General features: G+C 61.9%; 1 protein-coding gene and 1 long non-coding RNA gene across 2 annotated transcripts; both read right to left on the bottom strand.

Annotated features, from left to right (window-relative positions):
- Nucleotides 1-12: 12 nt before the first annotated feature.
- DHX16 (DEAH-box helicase 16) lies at nucleotides 13-19,588 on the bottom strand. The gene is given in 21 exon segments (XM_064406058.1): nucleotides 13-238; nucleotides 784-957; nucleotides 1,854-1,895; nucleotides 1,897-2,016; nucleotides 2,665-2,827; nucleotides 3,442-3,514; nucleotides 4,049-4,162; nucleotides 4,703-4,865; nucleotides 5,398-5,538; nucleotides 6,308-6,460; nucleotides 6,850-6,948; nucleotides 7,844-8,054; nucleotides 8,980-9,095; nucleotides 9,583-9,693; nucleotides 10,435-10,623; nucleotides 12,154-12,372; nucleotides 13,344-13,598; nucleotides 15,071-15,127; nucleotides 16,174-16,321; nucleotides 17,724-17,959; nucleotides 19,028-19,588. Coding segments are annotated over 21 exon segments (3,132 nt in total). The 5' UTR covers nucleotides 19,247-19,588; the 3' UTR covers nucleotides 13-109.
- LOC135291811 (uncharacterized) lies at nucleotides 16,579-17,696 on the bottom strand. The gene is made up of 3 exons (XR_010354507.1): nucleotides 17,035-17,696; nucleotides 16,849-16,971; nucleotides 16,579-16,743 (listed from the first exon to the last, which is right to left on the bottom strand). It is a non-coding gene; the product is annotated as an uncharacterized LOC135291811 (long non-coding RNA).
- Nucleotides 19,589-20,393: the final 805 nt, after the last annotated feature.

The raw sequence follows: 20,393 nt of genomic DNA, 5'->3' as shown, positions 1-20,393 counted from the left end.
AGCGAGCCCGGGGCTCTATTGGGGTGTCCCAAAGTGTCCCCAAAGTGTCCCCAAAGTGTCCTCGGGTGTCCCTGGGTGTCCCCAAAGTGTCCCCCGGGTGTCCCCGGGCTCAGCCCAGCTCCTCCCGCGATTTTCCGGCTTTTTTGGGCATTTTGCGGCCGCTGCCGTCCTCGAGCTCCTTGGCCTGGTAATAGTGAGGGGCCACCTCCAGCAGCCAGGAGCTGTCGATCTCGATCACCTGGGGACAAGGACACGCCTGTCACACACCTGGGACACCTGGGACACTCCTGTCACACCTGGGGACACCCCTAGGGACAGCCCGGGCCACCTCCAGCAGCCAGGAGCTGTCGATCTCGATCACCTGGGGACACCTGGGACACACCTGTCACACCTGGGGACACCCCTAGGGACAGTTGGTGACACGTGGGGACAGGGACGATGGCTTGGGGTCCCTGCTTTGTCACTGAGATGCAGCGCCCAGCGTGTCCCTTGTGTCCCCAAACCCACACCGCATCCCTGCCATGCCCCAGTGTGTCCCTGTACCCCCCCAGTGTCCCCATGCTCCCAGCTGTCCCCAGGGTGTCCCCAAGGTGTCCCCATGTCCCCAGGGTGTCCCCACCTGTCTCATGAACTCCTTGGAGGTGCACACCAGCTCGTGGTAGGGCACCCAGCGTGTCCCTTGTGTCCCTGTACCCACACTGCCCTGTGTCCCCCTGTCCCTGCCATGTCCCCAGGGTGTCCCCAAGGTGTCCCCATGCCCCCAGGGTGTCCCCATGTCCCCACCTGTCTCATGAACTCCTTGGAGGTGCACACCAGCTCGTGGTAGAGCACCCAGCGCGGCTGCAGCGCGAACAGGGCGCTGTTGGGGTGGATGAACACGGGCTGCTGGTGCTTCACCGTGCGGTACCCGCCCCGCGCCAGCCGCGCCGTGTGGTAGAAGAACCCGGCTGTGATGGCCTGGGGACAGAAACAGGGACAGTGTTACTGGGATATACTGGAGGGCACTGGGATGGCACTGGGATACGTGCCCGCCCCGCGCCAGCCGCGCCGTGTGGTAAAAGAACCCTGCTGTGATGGCCTGGGGGACACAGAGGGGACATCGTTACTGGGATGGACTGGGAGGGCACTGGGATACACTGGGATGGCACTGGGATATACTGGGAGGGCACTGGGATGGCACTGGGATCGGTGCCCGCCCCGTGCCAGCTGCGCCGTGTGGTAAAAGAACCCTGCTGTGATGGCCTGGGGGACACAGAGGGGACATCGTTACTGGGATGGACTGGGAGGGCACTGGGATACACTGGGATGGCACTGGGATATACTGGGAGGGCACTGGGATGGCACTGGGATCGGTGCCCGCCCCGTGCCAGCCGCGCCGTGTGGTAGAAGAACCCCGCCGTGATGGCCTGGGGACAGAAATGGGGACAGTGTTACTGGGATGGACTGGGAGGGCACTGGGATACACTGGGATACAGTGGGATCGGTGCCCGCCCCACGCCAGCCGCGCCGTGTGGTAGAAGAACCCTGCCGTGATGGCCTGGGGGACACAGAGGGGGACAGCATTACTGGGATGGACTGGGATATACTGGGAGGGCACTGGGATACACTGGGATGGCACTGGGATATACTGGGATACACTGGGATCGGTGGACATTTTGGGAAGAGTTTTGGAGAATATTTGGGGATATTTTGGGGTGGTTCTGGGCAGTTTCAGGGCTCACCTTCCTGACGAGGTCGAGGTTGCCCGCGCAGGAGGAGGGCGCTGAGGTGTCATTGGGGGATGTTTTGTGGGATATTTTGGGGGATATTTTGGGGCTGTTTGTGGGATATTTTGGGGGTGTTTTGGGGCTCACCTTCCTGACGAGGTCGAGGTTGCCCGCGCAGGAGGAGGGGCGCGATCTCCACGCGCTCCATCAGCCCCTGCAGCTGCTCCCGCACGTCGCGGGCGCGGCGCAGCGAGCGCGCCTGCACAAAGTGCTCGTAGCACCACTGCAGGGAGTGCCCGCTGGCCACCCACTGCCACCACGGGGACACGGGGACAACAGGGGGACACGGGGGGACAGCAGGGGACAGAGATAGAAGGGACAGAAGGGACACGGGGGACAGCAGGGGACACAGGACAGCAGGGACACAGAGGGGACATGGGGCGATAGCAGGGGATATAGGCAAACACAGCGGGACAAGGGGGACAGTGTTGGGGACACAGAGGCACACGGGTGACGTTGGCACGGGGAAGGACAAGGACACAGAAAGGGACACGGTCAGTGCTGCTGCTGGACACTGTCATGTCCCCACACCCCAATGTCCCCAGTGTCCCCCAAGCCCTCGATGTCCCCAAGGTCCTCCATGTGCCCAACTCCCTGATACCCCTGATGTCCCCAATGTCCCTGCTGTCCCCAGTGTCCCTGGCGCCCTCAGTGTCCCCACACCCACCAGTGTCCCTGCTGTCCCTGGTGTCCCCCTTGTCCCCAAGGTCCCCACTCCCCCTGGTGTCCCCAGACCCCTGGTGTCCTCACACCCCCCGATGTCCCCGTGTCCCTGATGTCCCCCGTGTCCCCTTTGTCCCAAATGTCCCTGTTATCCCCCAGTGTCCCCGATGTCCCTGGTGTCCCCCGTGTCCCCGGTGTCCCCACACCCCCCCGGTGTCCCCCGGTGTGGCCGTGCCTGGTTGTAGACGTTGAGCAGCACCAGGTGGTCGCCCCCGGGCACGCTGAAGGCCACGCGGGCGCTGTCGGCGTGCAGCACCTTGTCCTTGGGCCGGTAGAACACGGCGTTGTTCACCGAGAGCATGGCGGCCACCGTCAGCACCTCCTCCGTGCAGCCGTACCTGGGACAGGGGACAGCGGGGACATTGGGGGGACACTGGGGACACTGGGGACATTGGGGACATTGGGGACAGCGGCAGCACCTCCTCCGTGCAGCCGTACCTGGGACAGGGGACAGCAGGGACATTGGGGGACATTGGGGACATTGGGGACAGCGGCAGCACCTCCTCGGTACAGCCGTACCTGATTGGGGACAGCGGGGACATTGGGGGGACATTGGGGACACCATCAGCACCTCCTCGGTGCAGCCGTACCTGATTGGGGACAGCGGGGACATTGGGGGGGACATTGGGGACACTGGGGACAGCGGCAGCACCTCCTCGGTGCAGCCGTACCTGGGACAGGGGACAGCGGGGGACATTGGGGGGACATTGGGGACACTGGGGACAGCGGCAGCACCTCCTCGGTGCAGCCGTACCTGGGACAGGGGACAGCGGGGACATTGGGGGGGACATTGGGGACATTGGGGACAGCGGCAGCACCTCCTCGGTGCAGCCGTACCTGGTTGGGGGACAGTGGGGACAGTGAGGGGAAACTGGGACGCTCAGGGGAGATGGGACCCTGTGGACACCCAGGGGACACTTTGGGGACACTTTGGGACACGTGTGTCACTCACTGCTCGCTCGCCAGGATCATCTTGGCCAACATCGGCTCCACCGGCAGCTCCGCCATGCGCCGGCCCAGCTGGGACAGGACAGAGGGACAGGGACAGGGGGACAGGGGGACACGGGGACAGGGGACACAGGGACAGAGGGACAGGGACAGGGGGACAGGGACAGGGACAGAGGGACAGGGAGAGCAAGGACAGCAGGGTCAGTGGTGACCACCAGGGACACCCCCAGTCCCCACTCCCAGTGCTCCCAGTCCATCCCAGTGCTCCCAGTACTGTGGTCAGCTCCCCCAGGTGGTTCAGGGCCCCCAGTGCCCATTCCCAGTGCTCCCAGTCCATCCCAGTGCTCCCAGTACTGTGGTCAGCTCCCCCAGGTGGTTCAGGGCCCCCATTCCCAGTGCTCCCAGTCCATCCCAGTGCTCCCAGTACCGTGGTCAGCTCCCCCAGGTGGTTCAGGGCCCCCATTCCCCATTCCCAGCCCCCCATTCCCAGTGCTCCCAGTCCATCCCAGTGCTCCCAGTACCGTGGTCAGCTCGCCCAGGTGGTTCAGGGCCCCCATTCCCAGTGCTCCCAGTCCATCCCAGTCCATCCCAGTGCTCCCAGTACCGTGGGGTCAGCTCGCCCAGGTGGTTCAGGGCCCCCAGGGCGTAGAGCTGCTCCAGCGCCAGCACCAGCGTCTCGTGGGGAGGGGGGTCCAGGAAGTCAAAGTGGATCAGGTCGTTGATGCCTGGGGTCACCCGGGGTCACCTCGGGGTCACCTCGGGGTCACCTGGCTGTCCCCAAGCCCTCTGTGCCACCCTGGTGCCCCCAATCCCCTCCCAGTGCCCCCCAGTCCCTCCCAGTTGCCCCAGTGCCCACTGAGGCTCTTGAGCAGCAACATCAGTGCCCCCCAGTCCTCTCCCAGTGCCCCCCACTCCCCTCCAGTGCCCCCCAATCCCTTCCCAGTGCCCATAACTCACTCCCAGGTCCCCCCCAGTCCCTCCCAGTCCCTCCCAGTGCCCCCAGTGCCCACCGAGTGTCTTGAGCAGCAGCACCAGTGCTCCCAGTTCCTCCCAGTGCCCATAACTCCACTCCCAGTCCCTCCCAGTCTCTCCCAGTCCCTCCCAGTGTCCATAACTCCACTCCCAGTGCCCCCCAGTCCCTCCCAGCGCCCACCGAGGCTCTTGAGCAGCAGCACCAGCGAGCCCAGGTCTGTCCTGACCCCCCTTTAACCCCTCCCAGTCCCTCCAGTCCCCTCCCAGTGCCCCCCAGTGCCCCCGGTGCCCACCGAGGCTCTTGAGCAGCAGCACCAGCGAGCCCAGGTCGGCTCTCTGGATCTCGGGCACCGCCGTCTCCTCCAGCTCGTGCTGGAACGCCCAGGCCGTGTAGAGCCGGAAGCACTTCCCGGGCGCCACGCGGCCCGCGCGGCCCGCACGCTGGTTGGCCGAGGCCTGGGGACAGTGGGGACATTGTCACCTGGCTGGGGACACCTGGGACACCTGTGACACCTGTGACCTGTGACACCAGTGACACGCAGCCCGCGCGGCCCCGCCCGCTGGTTGGCCGAGGCCTGGGGACAGTGGGGACATTGTCACCTGGCTGGGGACACCTGGGACACCTGGCTGGGGACACCTGGGACACCTGGGACCTGACACCTGTGACACCTGGGACACCTGTGACACCAGTGACACGCGGCCCGCGCGGCCCGCACGCTGGTTGGCCGAGGCCTGGGGACAGCAGAGTGACACCTGTGACACCTGGGACACCTGTGACCTGTCACCTGGGACACCTGTGACACCTGGGACCTGACACCTGTGACCTGACTGGCACGTGGCACTGTCACCTGCCCGGGACACACTGGGGACACGGCAGGGACGTGTCAAAATATGGAGGTGTTACAACAAATGACAGTATGATGGTACAGGTGAAAATAAGGTGACAGTAGATGGCAGTAAGGTGACACAGGTGACCCAGGTGTCTCACCTTGGAGCAGGGCGTCACCACCAGGGACTCCATGCCCGTGCGGGCGCTGTAGCTCTTCTGCTTGCAGAAGCCCGGGTCCAGCACGTAGACGATGCCGTCGATCGTCACCGACGTCTCGGCGATGTTGGTGGCCACCACCACCTGCGCCGGGGGCGGGGACACGATGGGACACGCCCGGGACACGCCCTCGCAGGCCACGCCCCTCCCGGCCACACCCGGATAAACCACGCCCCATTTAAAGCACGTGGTGTTAAGCCCTGCCCACTTGGAGCTCTGGCCAGTCACGGTCTACACTATGGGCCACGCCCAATAAAGCCACACCCCTTTAGGCTCCACCCACTCTGACCACACCAAATTGGGCCACACCCCTTTAGGCTCCACCCATTCCGACTACACCCAACAAAACCACCCCCCTTAGGCTCCACCCATTCTGACCACACCCAAATTAGCCACACCCATTCTGCCCACACCAAATTAAGCCCCACCCCATTTAGACCACGCCCATTATAACCACACCCAATCAAGCCCCACCCACTCTGGCCACACCCAATAAAACCACACCCATTTTGGCACAACCTATTCAGACCACACCCAACTAAGCCCCACCCACTTTCATGAAGCCACACCTCCTCTGAGGCTCCACCCCCTTTCTTAAAAGGGCAGCACACCTTCCTGGCGCCATAAATGAAACCCCACCCCCTTCCCCTTAAACCACACCCCTTTTCACTGTGCCACGCCCCCTCCCGAGGCCCCACCCTTCTCTTAAAGGGCCAGTGCACCTTCCTGGCTCCATAAATGAACCCCACCCCATTTCCCTTAAACCACACCCTATTTCCCTTAAACCACACCCCATTTCCACTGAGCCACGCCCCCTCCCGAGGCCCCGCCCCCTCTTAAAGGGCCAGCGCACCTTCCTGGCGCCGGGGGGCGTGGGCTGGAAGATGCGGGCCTGCAGCTCCGAGGGCAGGTTGGCGTAGATGGGCAGCACCAGCAGCTCGGGCAGGCGCGAGCCCAGGCGGCGACAGCGCTCCTGCAGCAGCTCCACGCAGGCCTCGATCTCCTCCTGCCACCCGGGGACATTGGGGACATCACTGGGGACATCGGGGACATCGGGGAGACTGGGGACACCCAGGGGATTGGGGACATCAGGGGCACTGGGGACAGGGGCAGCACCAGCAGCGCTCCTGCAGCAGCTCCACGCAGGCCTCGATCTCCTCCTGACACCCCCGGGGACATTGGGGACATCGGTGGGGACATTGGGGACACCCAGGGGATTGGGGACACCCAGGGGATTGGGGACACTGGGGACATCAAGGGACACAGACCAGTGGTAGGAAGTTGGGGTTGGGGACAGGGGAGCTCTCAGGGGAACGGGGGCACCTGCAGGGATGGGGACAGCAGGGGGACACGGTGACACTGAGGTGACACCAGGTGACACCAGGTGACACTGACCTGCCCGGTGAGGAAGACCAGGATGTCCCCGGGGGGTTGGGTGACGTGGATCTGCAGCACCGACACCACGCAGGCCTCCAGGTAATCGGCCTCGGGCGCCTGCGGGGACACGGGGACATCGGGGGACAGCGGGGGGACAGCGGGGGACACGGGGACATCAGGGGACAGCAGGGGACACAGGGACAGCAGCACCAGCTGTCCCCAGAGGTCCCCAGCCATCCCCCCTTCTCCTGTGTCCCCTCGTGTCCCCAAACGCGCCCAACACCCCACAGCCCCAGGTGCCCCTGAGCACCCCCAGGGTCCCCAATGTCCCCAACGCCCTGAATGTCTTCAATGCCCTGAATGTCCCCATTGTCACCTTGGTGTAGCAGATGTCCACCGGGAAGCGGTGCCCCAGGATGACCAGCTGTCCCCATGCCCCTGATATCCCCAGTGTCCCCAATGCCCCCGATGTCCCCAGTGTCCCCAGTGTCCCCCGTGCCACCTTGGTGTAGTAGATGTCCAGGGGGAAGTGGCGCCCCGGGATGAGCAGCTGTCCCCATGTCCCCAATGCCCCCAATGTCCCAGCTGTCCCCAGTGTCCCCAATGCCCCCGATGTCCCCAGTGCCCTCGATGTCCCCGTGTCCCCAGTGTCCCCAGTGCCCCCGATGTCCCCAGTGTCCCCAGTGTCCCCGTGTCCCCCGTGCCACCTTGGTGTAGTAGATGTCCACGGGGAAGCGGCGCCCCGGGATGACCAGCTGTCCCCATGTCCCCAATACCCCAGTGTCCCCAATACCCCAGTGTCCCCAATACCCCAATGTCCCCATGTCCCCAATGCCCCCAGTGTCCCCGTGTCCCCGTGCCACCTTGGTGTAGTAGATGTCCACGGGGAAGCGGCGCCCCGGGATGACCAGCTGTCCCCATGTCCCCAATGCCCCCAGTGTCCCCAGTACCCCACTGTCCCCAGTGTCCCCGTGTCCCCAGTGTCCCCAGTGTCCCCGTGTCCCCATGCCACCTTGGTGTAGTAGATGTCCACGGGGAAGCGGCGCCCCGGGATGCGGAAGACGGGCGCGTGGTCGAAGAAGGCCGAGAAGCGCTCGGTGTCCAGCGTGGCCGAGGCCACCAGCACCTTGAGCTGCGGCCGGAAGCGCGCGATGTCCTTGATGAGGCCGAAGAGCACGTCCGTGTGCAGCGTGCGCTCGTGCGCCTCGTCCACCATGATCACGCTGCCGCGGGGACACGGGGACGTCGACACGGGGACACGGACACGGGGACACGGGGACACGGGGACATCGACACGGGGACACGGGGACACGGGGACAGGGACACGGGGACATCGACACGGGGACACGGGGACACGGGGACATCGACATGGGGACACGGACACGGGGACAGGGACACGGGGACATCAACACGGGGACACGGGCATGGGGACATGGACATGGGGATGGGGACATCAACACAGGGACATCGACACGGGGACATCGACACAGGGACAGGGACACGGGGATGGGGACACGGGGACACGGAGACACGGACACGGGGATGAGGACACAGACACGGGGACATGGACACGGGGATGTGGACATGGGGACATGGACATGGGGATGGGGACATCAACACGGGGACATCGACATGGGGACATGGACACGGACACGGGGATGGGGACACCAGGATGGGCACAGGGACAGGGACGTGGGGACATCGACACGGGGACAGGGGGATGGGGACAGGGACAGGGGGATAAGGACATGGGGACAGGGACGCGGGGACACAGGGATAGGGGCATGGGGACATGGATGGGGACATGGACATGGGGATGGGGACATGGACATGGGGATGGGGGACAGGGAGAAGGACATATCCCCAGTGTCCCCTGGCTGTCCCTGCTCTCTGTGTCCCTGTTCTCCTCCAATGCCCCTAATGTCCCCAATGTCCCCAATGTCCCCGGTGTCCCCAATGTCCCCAGGTGTCCCCGGTGTCCCGTGTCACCTGTAGGAGGCCAGGTTGGGCTCTGTCAGGAACTCCCTCAGCAGCATCCTGTCCCCAGTGTCCCCTGGCTGTCCCTGCTCTCTGTGTCCCTGTTCTCTGTGTCCCCCAGGTGTCTCCAGTGTCCCCAGTGTCCCCAATGTCCCCGGTGTCCCGTGCCACCTGTAGGAGGCCAGGTCGGGCTCTGTCAGGAACTCCCTCAGCAGCATCCCGTCCGTCATGTACTTGAGCACCGTGCGCTCCGACGTGCAGTCCTCAAAGCGGATGCTGTACCCGACCTTGGGGACAAGGACACGGCCCTGTCACCCCCTGGGGCTGCTGGCACCTCCCTGGGGCTGCTGTCACCCTCCCTGAGCTGCTGGCACCTCCCCGGGGCTGCTGTCACCTCCCCAGAGCCACTCCGGCCAGCCCTGTGGTGCCCCTGGTGTCACCTTGTTGCCCAGCTTTGTCCCCAATGTCCCCACCATGTCCCCAATGTCCCCAATGTCCGCAGTGTCCTCCCCGTGTCCCCCATGTCCCCAGTGTCCCCGGTGTCCCCGGGGTCACCTCGTTGCCCAGCTTTGTCCCTGGTGTCCCCCCCATGTCCCCCATGTCCCCGGTGTCCCTGGTGTCCCCCAATGTCCCCCGTGTCCCCGGTGTCCCCAGTGTCACCTCGTTGCCCAGCTTTGTCCCTGGTGTCCCCAGTATCCCCAGTGTCCCCGGTGTCCCCAGTGTCCCCCGTGTCCCCCCCCCTGTCCCCAGTGTCCCCGGTGTCCCCGGTGTCACCTCGTTGCCCAGCTTTGTCCCCATCTCCACGGCCACCCTGGCGGCCACGCTCATGGCGGCCACGCGCCGCGGCTGCGTCACGCCGATCTTCAGCCCCCCCCGCGTGTAGCCCTGGGGACAGCGGGGTCACAGCAGGGTCACAGCGGGGTCACGGGGGGGGGTCACGGGGGGGGGACAGAGACCCCCGAGCCCCGGGTGACCCCCCCGGACCGGAACGGACCCCAAAAACGAGACCTGAGCAGCCCAAACCCCCCCGACCCCAAACACCTCAAATCCTCCCGAGCCCCTCCCAGTGTCCTCGAGCACTTCCCAGTTCAATCCCAGTCCCTCCCAGTTCAATCCCAGTCCCTCCCAGTGTCCCCAAACGCCTCCCAGTTCATCCCATTCCCCTCCCAGTCCCCTCCCAGTCCCTCCCAGTGCTCCCCAGTCCCTCCCCGTCCCCCCAATTCCCTCCCAGTCCATCCCAGTCCCTCCCAGTCCCCCCCCCAGTCCCCCCAATCCTCTCCCAGTCCCTCCCAGTGCCCCTCAGTCCCTCCCAACCCCCTCCCAGTCCCCCCAGTCCCTCCCAGTCCCCTCCCAGTCCCTCCCAGTCCCTCCCAGTCCCCCCCAATCCCCTCCCAATCCCCTCCCAGTCCCTCCCAGTGCCCCCAATCCCCTCCCAGTGCCCCCCCAATCCCCTCCCAATGCCCCCCAGTTCCTCCCAGTGCCCCCCAGTCCCTCCCAGTGTACCCCAATTCCCTCCCAGTCCCTCCCAGTCCCTCCCTGTCCCCTCCCAATGCCCCCCAATCCCCTCCCAATTCATCCCAATCCCCCCCCAGTCCCTCCCAGTGCCCCCCAGTGCTCCCAGCGCACCTCCTCGTGCAGGTACTGGGGGATCTGGGTGGTTTTCCCCGAGCCGGTCTCGCCCTCGATCACCAGCACCTGGTGCTGGGCCACGGCCGCCACCAGCTCGTCGCGGAAGGGGAAGATGGGCAGGGCCCGGCGCGCGTCCTGCAGCGACTGCCGCCGGCGCTCGGCCTCGGGGACGGCCTCGGGGACGTCCTGGGGACACCGGGGACACCTCAGTGTCACCTCGGGGTCATTGGTGTCACCCTCAGTGTCACCTCAGTGCCACCAAATCCACCCCAGTCCCATCAGTAACCACCCACTGTCCCCACTGCCGCCGGCGCTCGGCCTCAGGGACGTCCTGGGGACGTCCTGGGGACACGTCAGTGCCATCGCTGTCACCTCAAGTGTCACCTCTGTCACCTCAGTGTCACCTCAGTGTCATTGGTGTCACCCTCAGTGTCACCAAACTCACACCAAATTCACCCCAGTCCCACCAGTAACCACCCACTGCTGGCGGCGCTCAGACTCAGGGATGTCCTGAGGGCACCTCGGGGTCATTGGTGTCACCCTCAGTGCCACCAAATTCACCCTAAATCCCCCCCAAACCCCCCAGGACTCCCTGGCTGACCCCAAACCCCACCTTTTGGGGGTCAGTCCCTTCTAATTGGGCAGCACTGACGAACTGCACCATCTCCTCCTCCTCCAGCAGCCCAGATACCCCCCAAACCACCCCAGATCCCTCCCAAACTACCTCAGATCCCCCCCAAACCATCCGAAATCCCCCCTACACCATCCCAAATCCCCTCTAAACCACCCCAGATCCCCCCTAAACCACCCCAAATCCCCCCCAAACCCCCCCAGACCCCACCTTCTGTGGGTCGGTCCCCCTCTAACTGAGCGGCACTGACGAACTGCACCATCTGCTCCTCCTCCAGCACCCAAAATCCCCTCAAACCACCCCTAAACCACCCCAAATCCCCCCTAAACCACCCCAAATCCCCCCCAAACCCCACCTTCTGGGGGTCGGTGCCCTCCAGCTGGGTGGCACTGACGAACTGCACCATCTGCTCCTCCTCCAGCACCCCAGATCCCCCCTAAACCACCCCTAAACCACCCAAATCCCCCCTAAACCACCCCAAACCCCCCCAAACCATCCCAGATCCCACCCAAACCACCCCAGATCCCCCCCAAACCATCCCAGATCCCACCCAAACTACCCCAGATCCCCCCCAAACCACCCCAAATCCCCCCTAAACCACCCCAAACCCCCCCAAACCCCACCTTCTGGGGGTCGGTCCCCTCTAGCTGAGCGGCACTGACAAACTGCACCATCTGCTCCTCCTCCAGCACCCCAAATCCCCCCTAAACCATCCCCAAACCCCTTCCCATGACCCCAAATCCCCCCTAAACCACCCCAAACCCCCCCAAACCCCACCTTCTGTGGGTCGGTGCCCTCCAGCTGGGCGGCACTGACGAACTGCACCATCTGCTCCTCCTCCAGCACCCCAGATCCCCCTCAAACCACCCCTAAACCGCCCCAAATCCCCCCTAAACCACCCCAAACCCTGTCAGGACCCCCCAAACCCCACCTTCTGGGGGTCGGTGCCCTCCAGCTGGGCGGCACTGACAAACTGCACCATCTCGTCCTCCTCCAGCACCCCAAATCCCCCCTAAACCATCCCCAAACCCCTTCCCATGACCCCAAATCCCCCCTAAACCACCCCAAACCCCCCCAAACCCCACCTTCTGGGGGTCGGTGCCCTCCAGCTGGGCGGCACTGACGAACTGCACCATCTCGTCCTCCTCCAGCAGCAGCTCGTAGCCGTGGTGCCGCTGGCTCTGCGCGGCGTCGCGGGCCCCGAAGCGCAGCGCCGCCGCCCCCAGCAGCTGCTCCTCCCAGCGCCGCTGCTCGTCCCGCGGCGCCAGCGCCTCCTCCTGCGCCTCCTCGCGCTCCGGGATCTTCTGCCGAGGGAGCGGGGCCTCAGCGACGGGGGTTGGGGGGGGGTTTGGGGCGGTTTGGGGGGGATTTGGGGCAGTTTGGGGGGTTTGGGGTAGAACTGGGGCGGTTTGGGGGGGATTTGGAGGGGTTTGGGGTTGTTGTGGGGGGATTTGGGGCGGTTTGGGGTGGAACTGGGGCGGTTTGGGGGGGATTTGGGGTGGTTTCGGGGGGATTTGGGGCAGTTTGGGGGGTTTGGGGTGGAACTGGGGCAGTTTGGGGGGGATTTGGGGTGGTTTGGGGCACCAGGGAGGGGTTTTGGGAGATTTGGGGTGGTTTGGGGGGGATTTGGGGCAGTTTGAGGGGGATTTTGGGGGGGGTTTGGGGGGCACCTGGAGCTCCCAAACCACATTTCCACAGCACCAACCCCGATTCCTCCCACAGGAGCTCCTTCCAGTCCCCCATTCTGGATCTTTCCCCGCTCCCCTCACCTTGTCCCGTGTCTCCTCGGGGATGTGGCAGCGGCTGCTCCTCCCCAGGTGTGAATTTTGGGATTTTTCAGGTGCCAATTTTAGGATTTCCCAAGTGCCGATTTCAGGGTTTCTCAGGTGTGAATTTTGGGATTATCAGGTGTGAATTTTGGGATTTTTTCCTGCTCCCCTCACCTTGTCCCCTGTCTCCTCGGGGATGTGGCAGCGGCTGCTCCTCCCCAGGTGTGAATTTTGGGTTTCCCCAGGCATTCCCTCACCTTGTCCCGGCTCTCCCGGGGACGTGGCAGCGGCTGCCCCTCCCCAGGTGTGAATTTTGGGATTTTTTCCCTGCTTCCCTCACCTTGTCCCGGCTCTCCTCGGGGATGTGGCAGCGGCTGCTCCTCCCCAGGTGTGAATTTTGGGATTTTTTCCCACTCCCCTCACCTTGTCCCGGCTCTCCTCGGGGATGTGGCAGCGGCTGCTCCTCCCCAGGTGTGAATTTTGGGATTTTTTCCCACTCCCCTCACCTTGTCCCGGCTCTCCTCGGGGATGTGGTAGCGGCTGCTCCTCTCCAGCTCCTCGCGGGCCCCGGCGCGTTTGTAGTCGCGGGCCAGGTCGCGCAGGCGCCGCTTGTAGCGCAGCTCGCGCCGCTCGGGCAGCGTCAGCGCCTCCTCCCCGAAGAGCAGCTCCTCGTCCTGGATCTCCTGCTCCAGCTCCTCCAGCTTCTCCCGCTCCCGCTTGGCCAGGTACTCGCGGCGGGAGCGCTTCCGCAGCTCGGGGATCTGGGGGAACGGGGGAAAATGGCATTAAAATGGGAAAAAACGGCATTGAAATGGGAGAAAATGGGAGAAAATGGCATTAAAATGGGGTGAAATGGGCAGGTACTCGCGGCGGGAGCGCTTCCGCAGCTCGGGGATCTGGGGAAATATGGGGAAATGGCATTAAAATGGGAAAAAACGGCATTAAAATGGGAGAAAATGGGAAAAAATGGCATTAAAATGGGGTGAAATGGGCAGGTACTCGCGGCGGGAGCGCTTCCGCAGCTCGGGGATCTGGGGAAAGGGGGAAAATGGGGTGAAATTGGAAAAAATGGCATTAAAATGGGAGAAAATTGCATTAAAATGGGAGAAAATGGCATTAAAATGGGGGGAAATGGGCAGGTACTCGCGGCGGGAGCGCTTCCGCAGCTCAGGGATCTGGGGAAATATGGGGAAATGGCATTAAAATGGGAGAAAATGGCATTAAAATGGGAGAAAATGGGAAAAAATGGCATTAAAATGGGGTAAAATGGGAAAAAATGGCATTAAAGTGGGAGAAAATGGTATTAAAATGGGGTTAAATGGTATTAAAATGGGGTTAAATGGGAAAAAAATGGCATTAAAATGGGGTGAAATGGGCAGGTACTCGCGGCGGGAGCGCTTCCGCAGCTCGGGGATCTGGGGAAAGGGGGAAAATGGGGTGAAATTGGAAAAAATGGCATTAAAATGGGAGAAAATTGCATTAAAATGGGAGAAAATGGCATTAAAATGGGGGGAAATGGGCAGGTACTCGCGGCGGGAGCGCTTCCGCAGCTCAGGGATCTGGGGAAATATGGGGAAATGGCATTAAAATGGGAGAAAATGGCATTAAAATGGGAGAAAATGGGAAAAAATGGCATTAAAATGGGGTAAAATGGGAAAAAATGGCATTAAAGTGGGAGAAAATGGTATTAAAATGGGGTTAAATGGTATTAAAATGGGGTTAAATGGGAAAAAAATGGCATTAAAATGGGGTGAAATGGGCAGGTACTCGCGGCGGGAGCGCTTCCGCAGCTCGGGGATCTGGGGAACGGGGGAAAATGGGGTGAAATTGGAAAAAATGGCATTAAAATGGGAGAAAATTGCATTAAAATGGGAAAAAATGGCATTAAAATGGCAGAAAATGGCATTAAAATGGGAGAAAATGGGAAAAAATGGCATTAAAATGGGGTGAAATGGGCAGGTACTCGCAGCGGGAGCGCTTCCGCAGCTCGGGGATCTGGGGGAATGGGGGGAAAATGGGAAAAAATGGCATTAAAATGGGAGAAAATTGCATTAAAATGGGAAAAAATGGCATTCAAACGGGGTAAAATGGGGGGAAAATAGCATTAAAATGGGGTGAAATGGGGTGAAATGGGCAGGTACTCGCGGCAGGAACGCTCGCCCAGCTCGGCAACCTGGGGGAAAATGGGGGAAAAAAGGGGAAATGAGGTTTTTGGGGTCTGCAGCTCTCTCACCATGGCTTTCTGGTCCTCCTCAGCCATTTTCAGGCGTTTTTGGGCTTCTTCATAGGCCTGGAGGAGGAAAAGGGGGTGAGGACCCAAATCCCACTGAGAATCCCCCAAACCCCACCCAGGACCCCCCCAAACCCCCTCAAACCCCTCAGAACCCCCCAGATTCCCCCCAGAACCCCTCAAATGTCCCCCATGATCCCTCAGTCCCCCCCAAATCCCCCCCAAACCCACCCAGGACCCCCAGATCCCCCCAGAACCCCTCAATACCCCCCCCAGTCCCCCTAGGACCCCCTAAATTCCCCCCAAGGACGCCTCAAACCCCCTTCAAACCTCCCTATCCCCCCCCAAGCCCACCTTGGAGTCCCCCCGGACACCTCAAACTCCATCAAACCCCCCTCAACCCCCCCCAAGGACCCCTCAAACCCTCCTCAACCCCCCCAAGGACCCCTCAAACCCTCCTCAACCCCCCCAAGGACCCCTCAAACCCCCTCAAACCCCCCCAAAGCCCCCCAGCCCACCTTGGAGTCGCCCCGGGCCCCTCAAACTCCCCTCAAATCCCCCCAAGGACCCCTCAACCCCCCAAGGACCCCTCAAACCCCCCTCAAACCTCCCCAAAGCCCCCCAGCCCACCTGGGAGTCGCCCCGGGCCCCTCAAACACCACTCAAGCCCCCCAAGGACCCCTCAAACCCCCTTGAAACCTCCCCAAACCCCCCTCAAACCCCCCAAGGACCCCTCAAACCCCCCAAGGATCCTTCAAACCCCCCAAGGACCCCCCAAACCCCCCTCAAACCTCCCCAAAGCCCCCCAGCCCACCTTGGAGTCGCCCCAGACACCTCAAACCCCCCCTCAAATCCCCCCAAGGACCCCTTAAACCCCCCAAGGACCCCTCAAACCCCCTTGAAACCTCCCCAAACCCCCCTCAAACCCCCCCTAGGACCCCTCAAACCCCCCCCAAAGCCCCCCAGCCCACCTGGGAGTCGCCCCAGGCCCCTCAAACTCCCCTCAAATCCCCCCAAGGACCCCTTAAACCCCCCAAGAACCCCTCAAACCCCCCTCAAACCTGCCCTAGGACCCCTCAAACCCCCCCCAAAGCCCCCCAGCCCACCTGGGAGTCGCCGCGCGCGCCCCGGTCCCGCTGGCGGTCGCGCCGCCGCAGGCGCTCGGCGAAGGCGTCGCGCTCGCGCAGGTCCCGCAGCCGCTCCCGCTCCGACGCCTCCCACTCCTCCTCCGGCTCCTCGGGGGGCTCGGGGGCTCTTGGGGAGGGGCAAACACCCGTTGGGGGACCCCAAAGCCCACCCCGGGGAGGGGGACCGAGTGGGGAGTGGGGAAAACACAGCCGGGGTGCAAAAAATGGGGGGAATCCCAGCTGGGAAGCTCGAAAAACAACTCGGGAACCCCAAAAATCCAGCTGGGAACCCCAAAATCCACCTGGGAACCCCAAAAATCCACCTGGGACACCCCAAATCCACCTGGGAACCCCAAAATCCACCTGGGAACCTCAAAATCCCACCTGGGAAGCTCAAAAACCAACTTGGGACACCCAAAATCCACCTGGGAACCCCAAAATCCCACCTGGGAAGCTCGAAAAACAACTTGGGACACCCCAAAATCCACCTGGGAACTCCAAAATCCACCTGGGAACCCTAAAATCTACCTGGGAACCCCAAAATCCCACCTGGGAAGCTCAAAAAACAACTCAGGAACCCCAAAAATCCACCTGGGAACCTCAAAAACCAACTTGGGACACCCAAAAATACAACTGGGAACCCCAAAATCCCACCTGGGAAGCTCAAAAAACAACTCAGGAACCCCAAAAATCCAGGTGGGACACGAAAAACCAGCTTGGGACTCCCAAAACCCCACCTGGGACCGCAAAAACCAACTCAGGACACCCAAAATCCACCTGGGAAGCTCAAAAAACAACTCAGGACACCTCAAATTCCACCTGGGAATGCCAAAATCCCACCTGGGAACCTCAAAAACCAACTTGGGAGACCCAAAATCCACCTGAGAACTCCAAAATCCCACCAGGGACACCAAAAACCAACGTGGGACACAAAAAATCCTCTTGGAAACCCCAAAATCCCACCTTAGAGCCCCAAAATCCACCTGGGAACCCCAAAAAACAACTCAGGACAACCAAAATCCTACCTGGAAACCCCAAAAAACAACTCAGGACAAGCAAAATCCCACTTGGGAACCCCAAAAAACAACTCAGGACAACCAAAATCCACCTGGGAACTCCAAAATCTACTTGGGAACCCTAAAATCCACCTGGGAACCTCGAAATCTCACCTGGGACACCCCAAAAATCCACCTGGGACGCCCAAAACCCACCTGGGAACCCCAAAATCCAACTTGAGACCCCCAAAATCCCCCCAGGAGCACAAAAAAAGGCGAAATCTGTGGGATTTGAGGGGTTTTTGGGGGTTCTGAGAGGGGAAATCCCAAAATTCCAACACCCAAAGGATCAGGGGGAGCCCCGAGGGGAAGGAGGGACCCTCGAGACCCCCCCAAAACTGGGGTGACCCCAAAATCCCGGGGGTCCCTGGTGCCCTCTGCTGACCCCAAAACCCAGGGGTCACTCCTGGTGCATCACTGACCCCGAGACGCCCCCAAATTTGGGGATTTCCCCCCAAAAGCCCCCCTACTCACGGCGGGGGCTCGGGCTGGGCCGCGGGGGTCTCGGGGGGGGACTCGGAGCGCTGCCGTCGCCGCAGGTGGCGCCGCCGGGGGCGTGGCTCCTCCTGGGCGTGGTCGCGGGCGGGGCCCGGCCCCTCCTCCTCGTCGCTCTCCACCAATCGGTAGCCGCGGTTCTGGCGCTGCAGCTCCAGCGCCGCCCGCTCGGCCCGCAGCGCCCGGGGGGGCTCCCGGGGGGCTTCCCGGGGCACCTGCGGGGGGGCGGGGCCGGGACGCACCTGAGCGAGGCCACGCCCACTTGGCCACGCCCGCTTGGCCACGCCCGATATGGCCACACCCACTTAACCACACCCAATATGGCCACATCTGTTTAACCACATCCAGTATGGCCGCACCTAATTAGCCACACCAAACATGGCCACACCCACTTAACCACACCTAAATGGCCACACCCACTTGGCCACACCCAAAACGGCCACACCAAATATGGCCACACCTACTTTACTACATCAAGTATGGCCGCACCTAATTAGGCATACCCAACTTGGCCACGCCCACTTAGCCACACCCCTAATGGCCACACCCATGTGACCACACCCACTTAACCACATCCAATATGGCCGCACCTAATTAGCCACACCAAACATGACCAGACCCACTTAACCACACCCTAAATGGCCACGCCCACTTGGCCACACCTGCTTGACCACACCTAATTAGCCACACCCAAGATGGCCACACCCATGAAACCACATCTAATATGGCCTCAACAAACATGGCCACACCCACTTAACCATACCCTAAATGGCCACGCCCAATTGGGCCACACCCAAAAAGGTCACGCCCATTACAAGCCACAGCTCTCAGCCTGATTGGTTGCTCTGTGCGGGAGCCACGCCCACTTGTGGTGAGGTCGTCTTTGAGGTTTGTTAAACCACGCCCACTCCTGACCACACCTTGTTTTCAGGCCACACCCCTTCTGGATTGGCCACGCCCTCAGCACTAAATATGGTGCGGTCAAACCACGCCCACTCCCCTCAGGCCACGCCCCATCTCCATATGAAGCCACCTCCCCTCATGCAAGCTCCGCCCACTCCCCCTCATAGACAAGCCCCGCCCACTCCCCCCTCACACAATGGGAGGCCCCGTCCACTCTCCCCTCACACACAAGCCCCGCCCACTCTCTCCTCACACACAAACCCCGCCCACTCATTCCTCACACACAAGCTCCGCCCACTCCCCCTCACACACAAGCCCCGCCCACTCTCCCCTCACACACAAGCTCCGCCCACTCCTCCTCACACACAAGCCCCGCCCACCTTGTCCCACAGCTGGCGCGCGAACTCGCGCACGCGCGGCTCCTCCACGCGCAGGGCCTCGGTCTCGCGCAGCCGCTCCAGCAGCTCCTCCAGGCTCCGGCTGCGCCGCGCCAGCGCCACCAGGAAGGCGGGGACATGGCGGGCGCTGAGGCCGAGCAGCTCCTGCAGCTGCCCGGACACCCAGCGCTCCAGGGCCGCCGTGGCCGCTGCGGCCGCCATGGCCGCTCCTGCTTCTTCCTCCTCCTTCTCCTCCCCTCACGAGGCCGCCGCCCAATCAGCGTCCAGCGCGGGAAGGTCTCGGCCAATCAGCGTCCGGATAGCGCGCAGCGGGCGGGTTCGGCCAATCGGAGCGAGGCCGCGCCCGCTAACGGGGTTACCGGAATGTCGCGAGAGCGCGGGCGGTTCTACCGTAACGCCGCGTTGAGAAGCGCGAGTGAATTCGGCATTTGGGATGCCGGGCCCGAAATTCCCGTTTTTATCCCCAAATTTCTCAGTTTTGTCCTCAAAATCCCCGTTTTTATCTTCAAAATCCATCAATCCCCTCTCTCCCCCGGGAATTCGTCGCTATTTTCCCTAAATCCGTGTTTTTCCCCTCAGAAATCCCCCCTCGCCCTCAGCTCCCCCCGCTCTGAAATTCCCAAAAATCCCCAAATTTTCCTCCCCAAAATGCGTGATTTTCCCACCAAATCCCCCAAAATCCCAAGGATCTCCTTTCCCCTCAGGGATCCCCCGCTCCCTTGACAAAATTTTGCTTTTTTTATGGCTCAAAACGTTTTTACTACAAAAAACCCTCCCAAAAAACAGCATTTGTACCAAAAAAGACATTTTCCCTGCAAATCCTAGATTTCTGTGGGAATGAGGCGACAGGACCCCAAATTTTGGGGCACCTGGAGCTTCAAAAATCTCGAACCCAAAGTTTTTGGTTTGCAGGAGACGTTTTGGGGCGCCAGGACCCCAAATTTGGAGGTTTTGGGGTTTTTGGGATCCCAAACTCCAAAACTTTGGAGATTTTGGGATTTTTGGGGACCCCAGCCTTGAGAAATTTGTGGGTTTTGGGGTCAGCCGTTGTGTTTCTGGCACTTCCAGAAGCGTTTGACATTGGGGTGCCCCAATAACCCCAAATTTGAAGATTTGTGACCCCAAAACTCTGGGATTTTGAGGATTTTTGACCCCAAACTTTGGGATTTCGGGGTTTTGGGGATCCCAAACTCCGGGATTTTGGGTATTTTGGGGTTTTTGGGGTCAGCCGTTGTGTTTCTGCCTCTTCCAGAAGCGTTTGACGTCGGGGTGCCCCAGTAACCCCAAATTCGGCCCATTTTGGGGTTTTTTGGACCCCAAATTCTGTGATTTTGAGGATTTTGGGGTC

The sequence above is a fragment of the Passer domesticus genome, unplaced genomic scaffold (genome assembly GCF_036417665.1).
Source record: "Passer domesticus isolate bPasDom1 unplaced genomic scaffold, bPasDom1.hap1 HAP1_SCAFFOLD_128, whole genome shotgun sequence".
Classification (NCBI taxonomy): Eukaryota; Metazoa; Chordata; class Aves; order Passeriformes; family Passeridae; genus Passer; species Passer domesticus.
The sequence above is the reverse complement of the archived record's forward strand: the minus strand, read 5'-3'. Positions and strand labels throughout refer to the sequence as shown.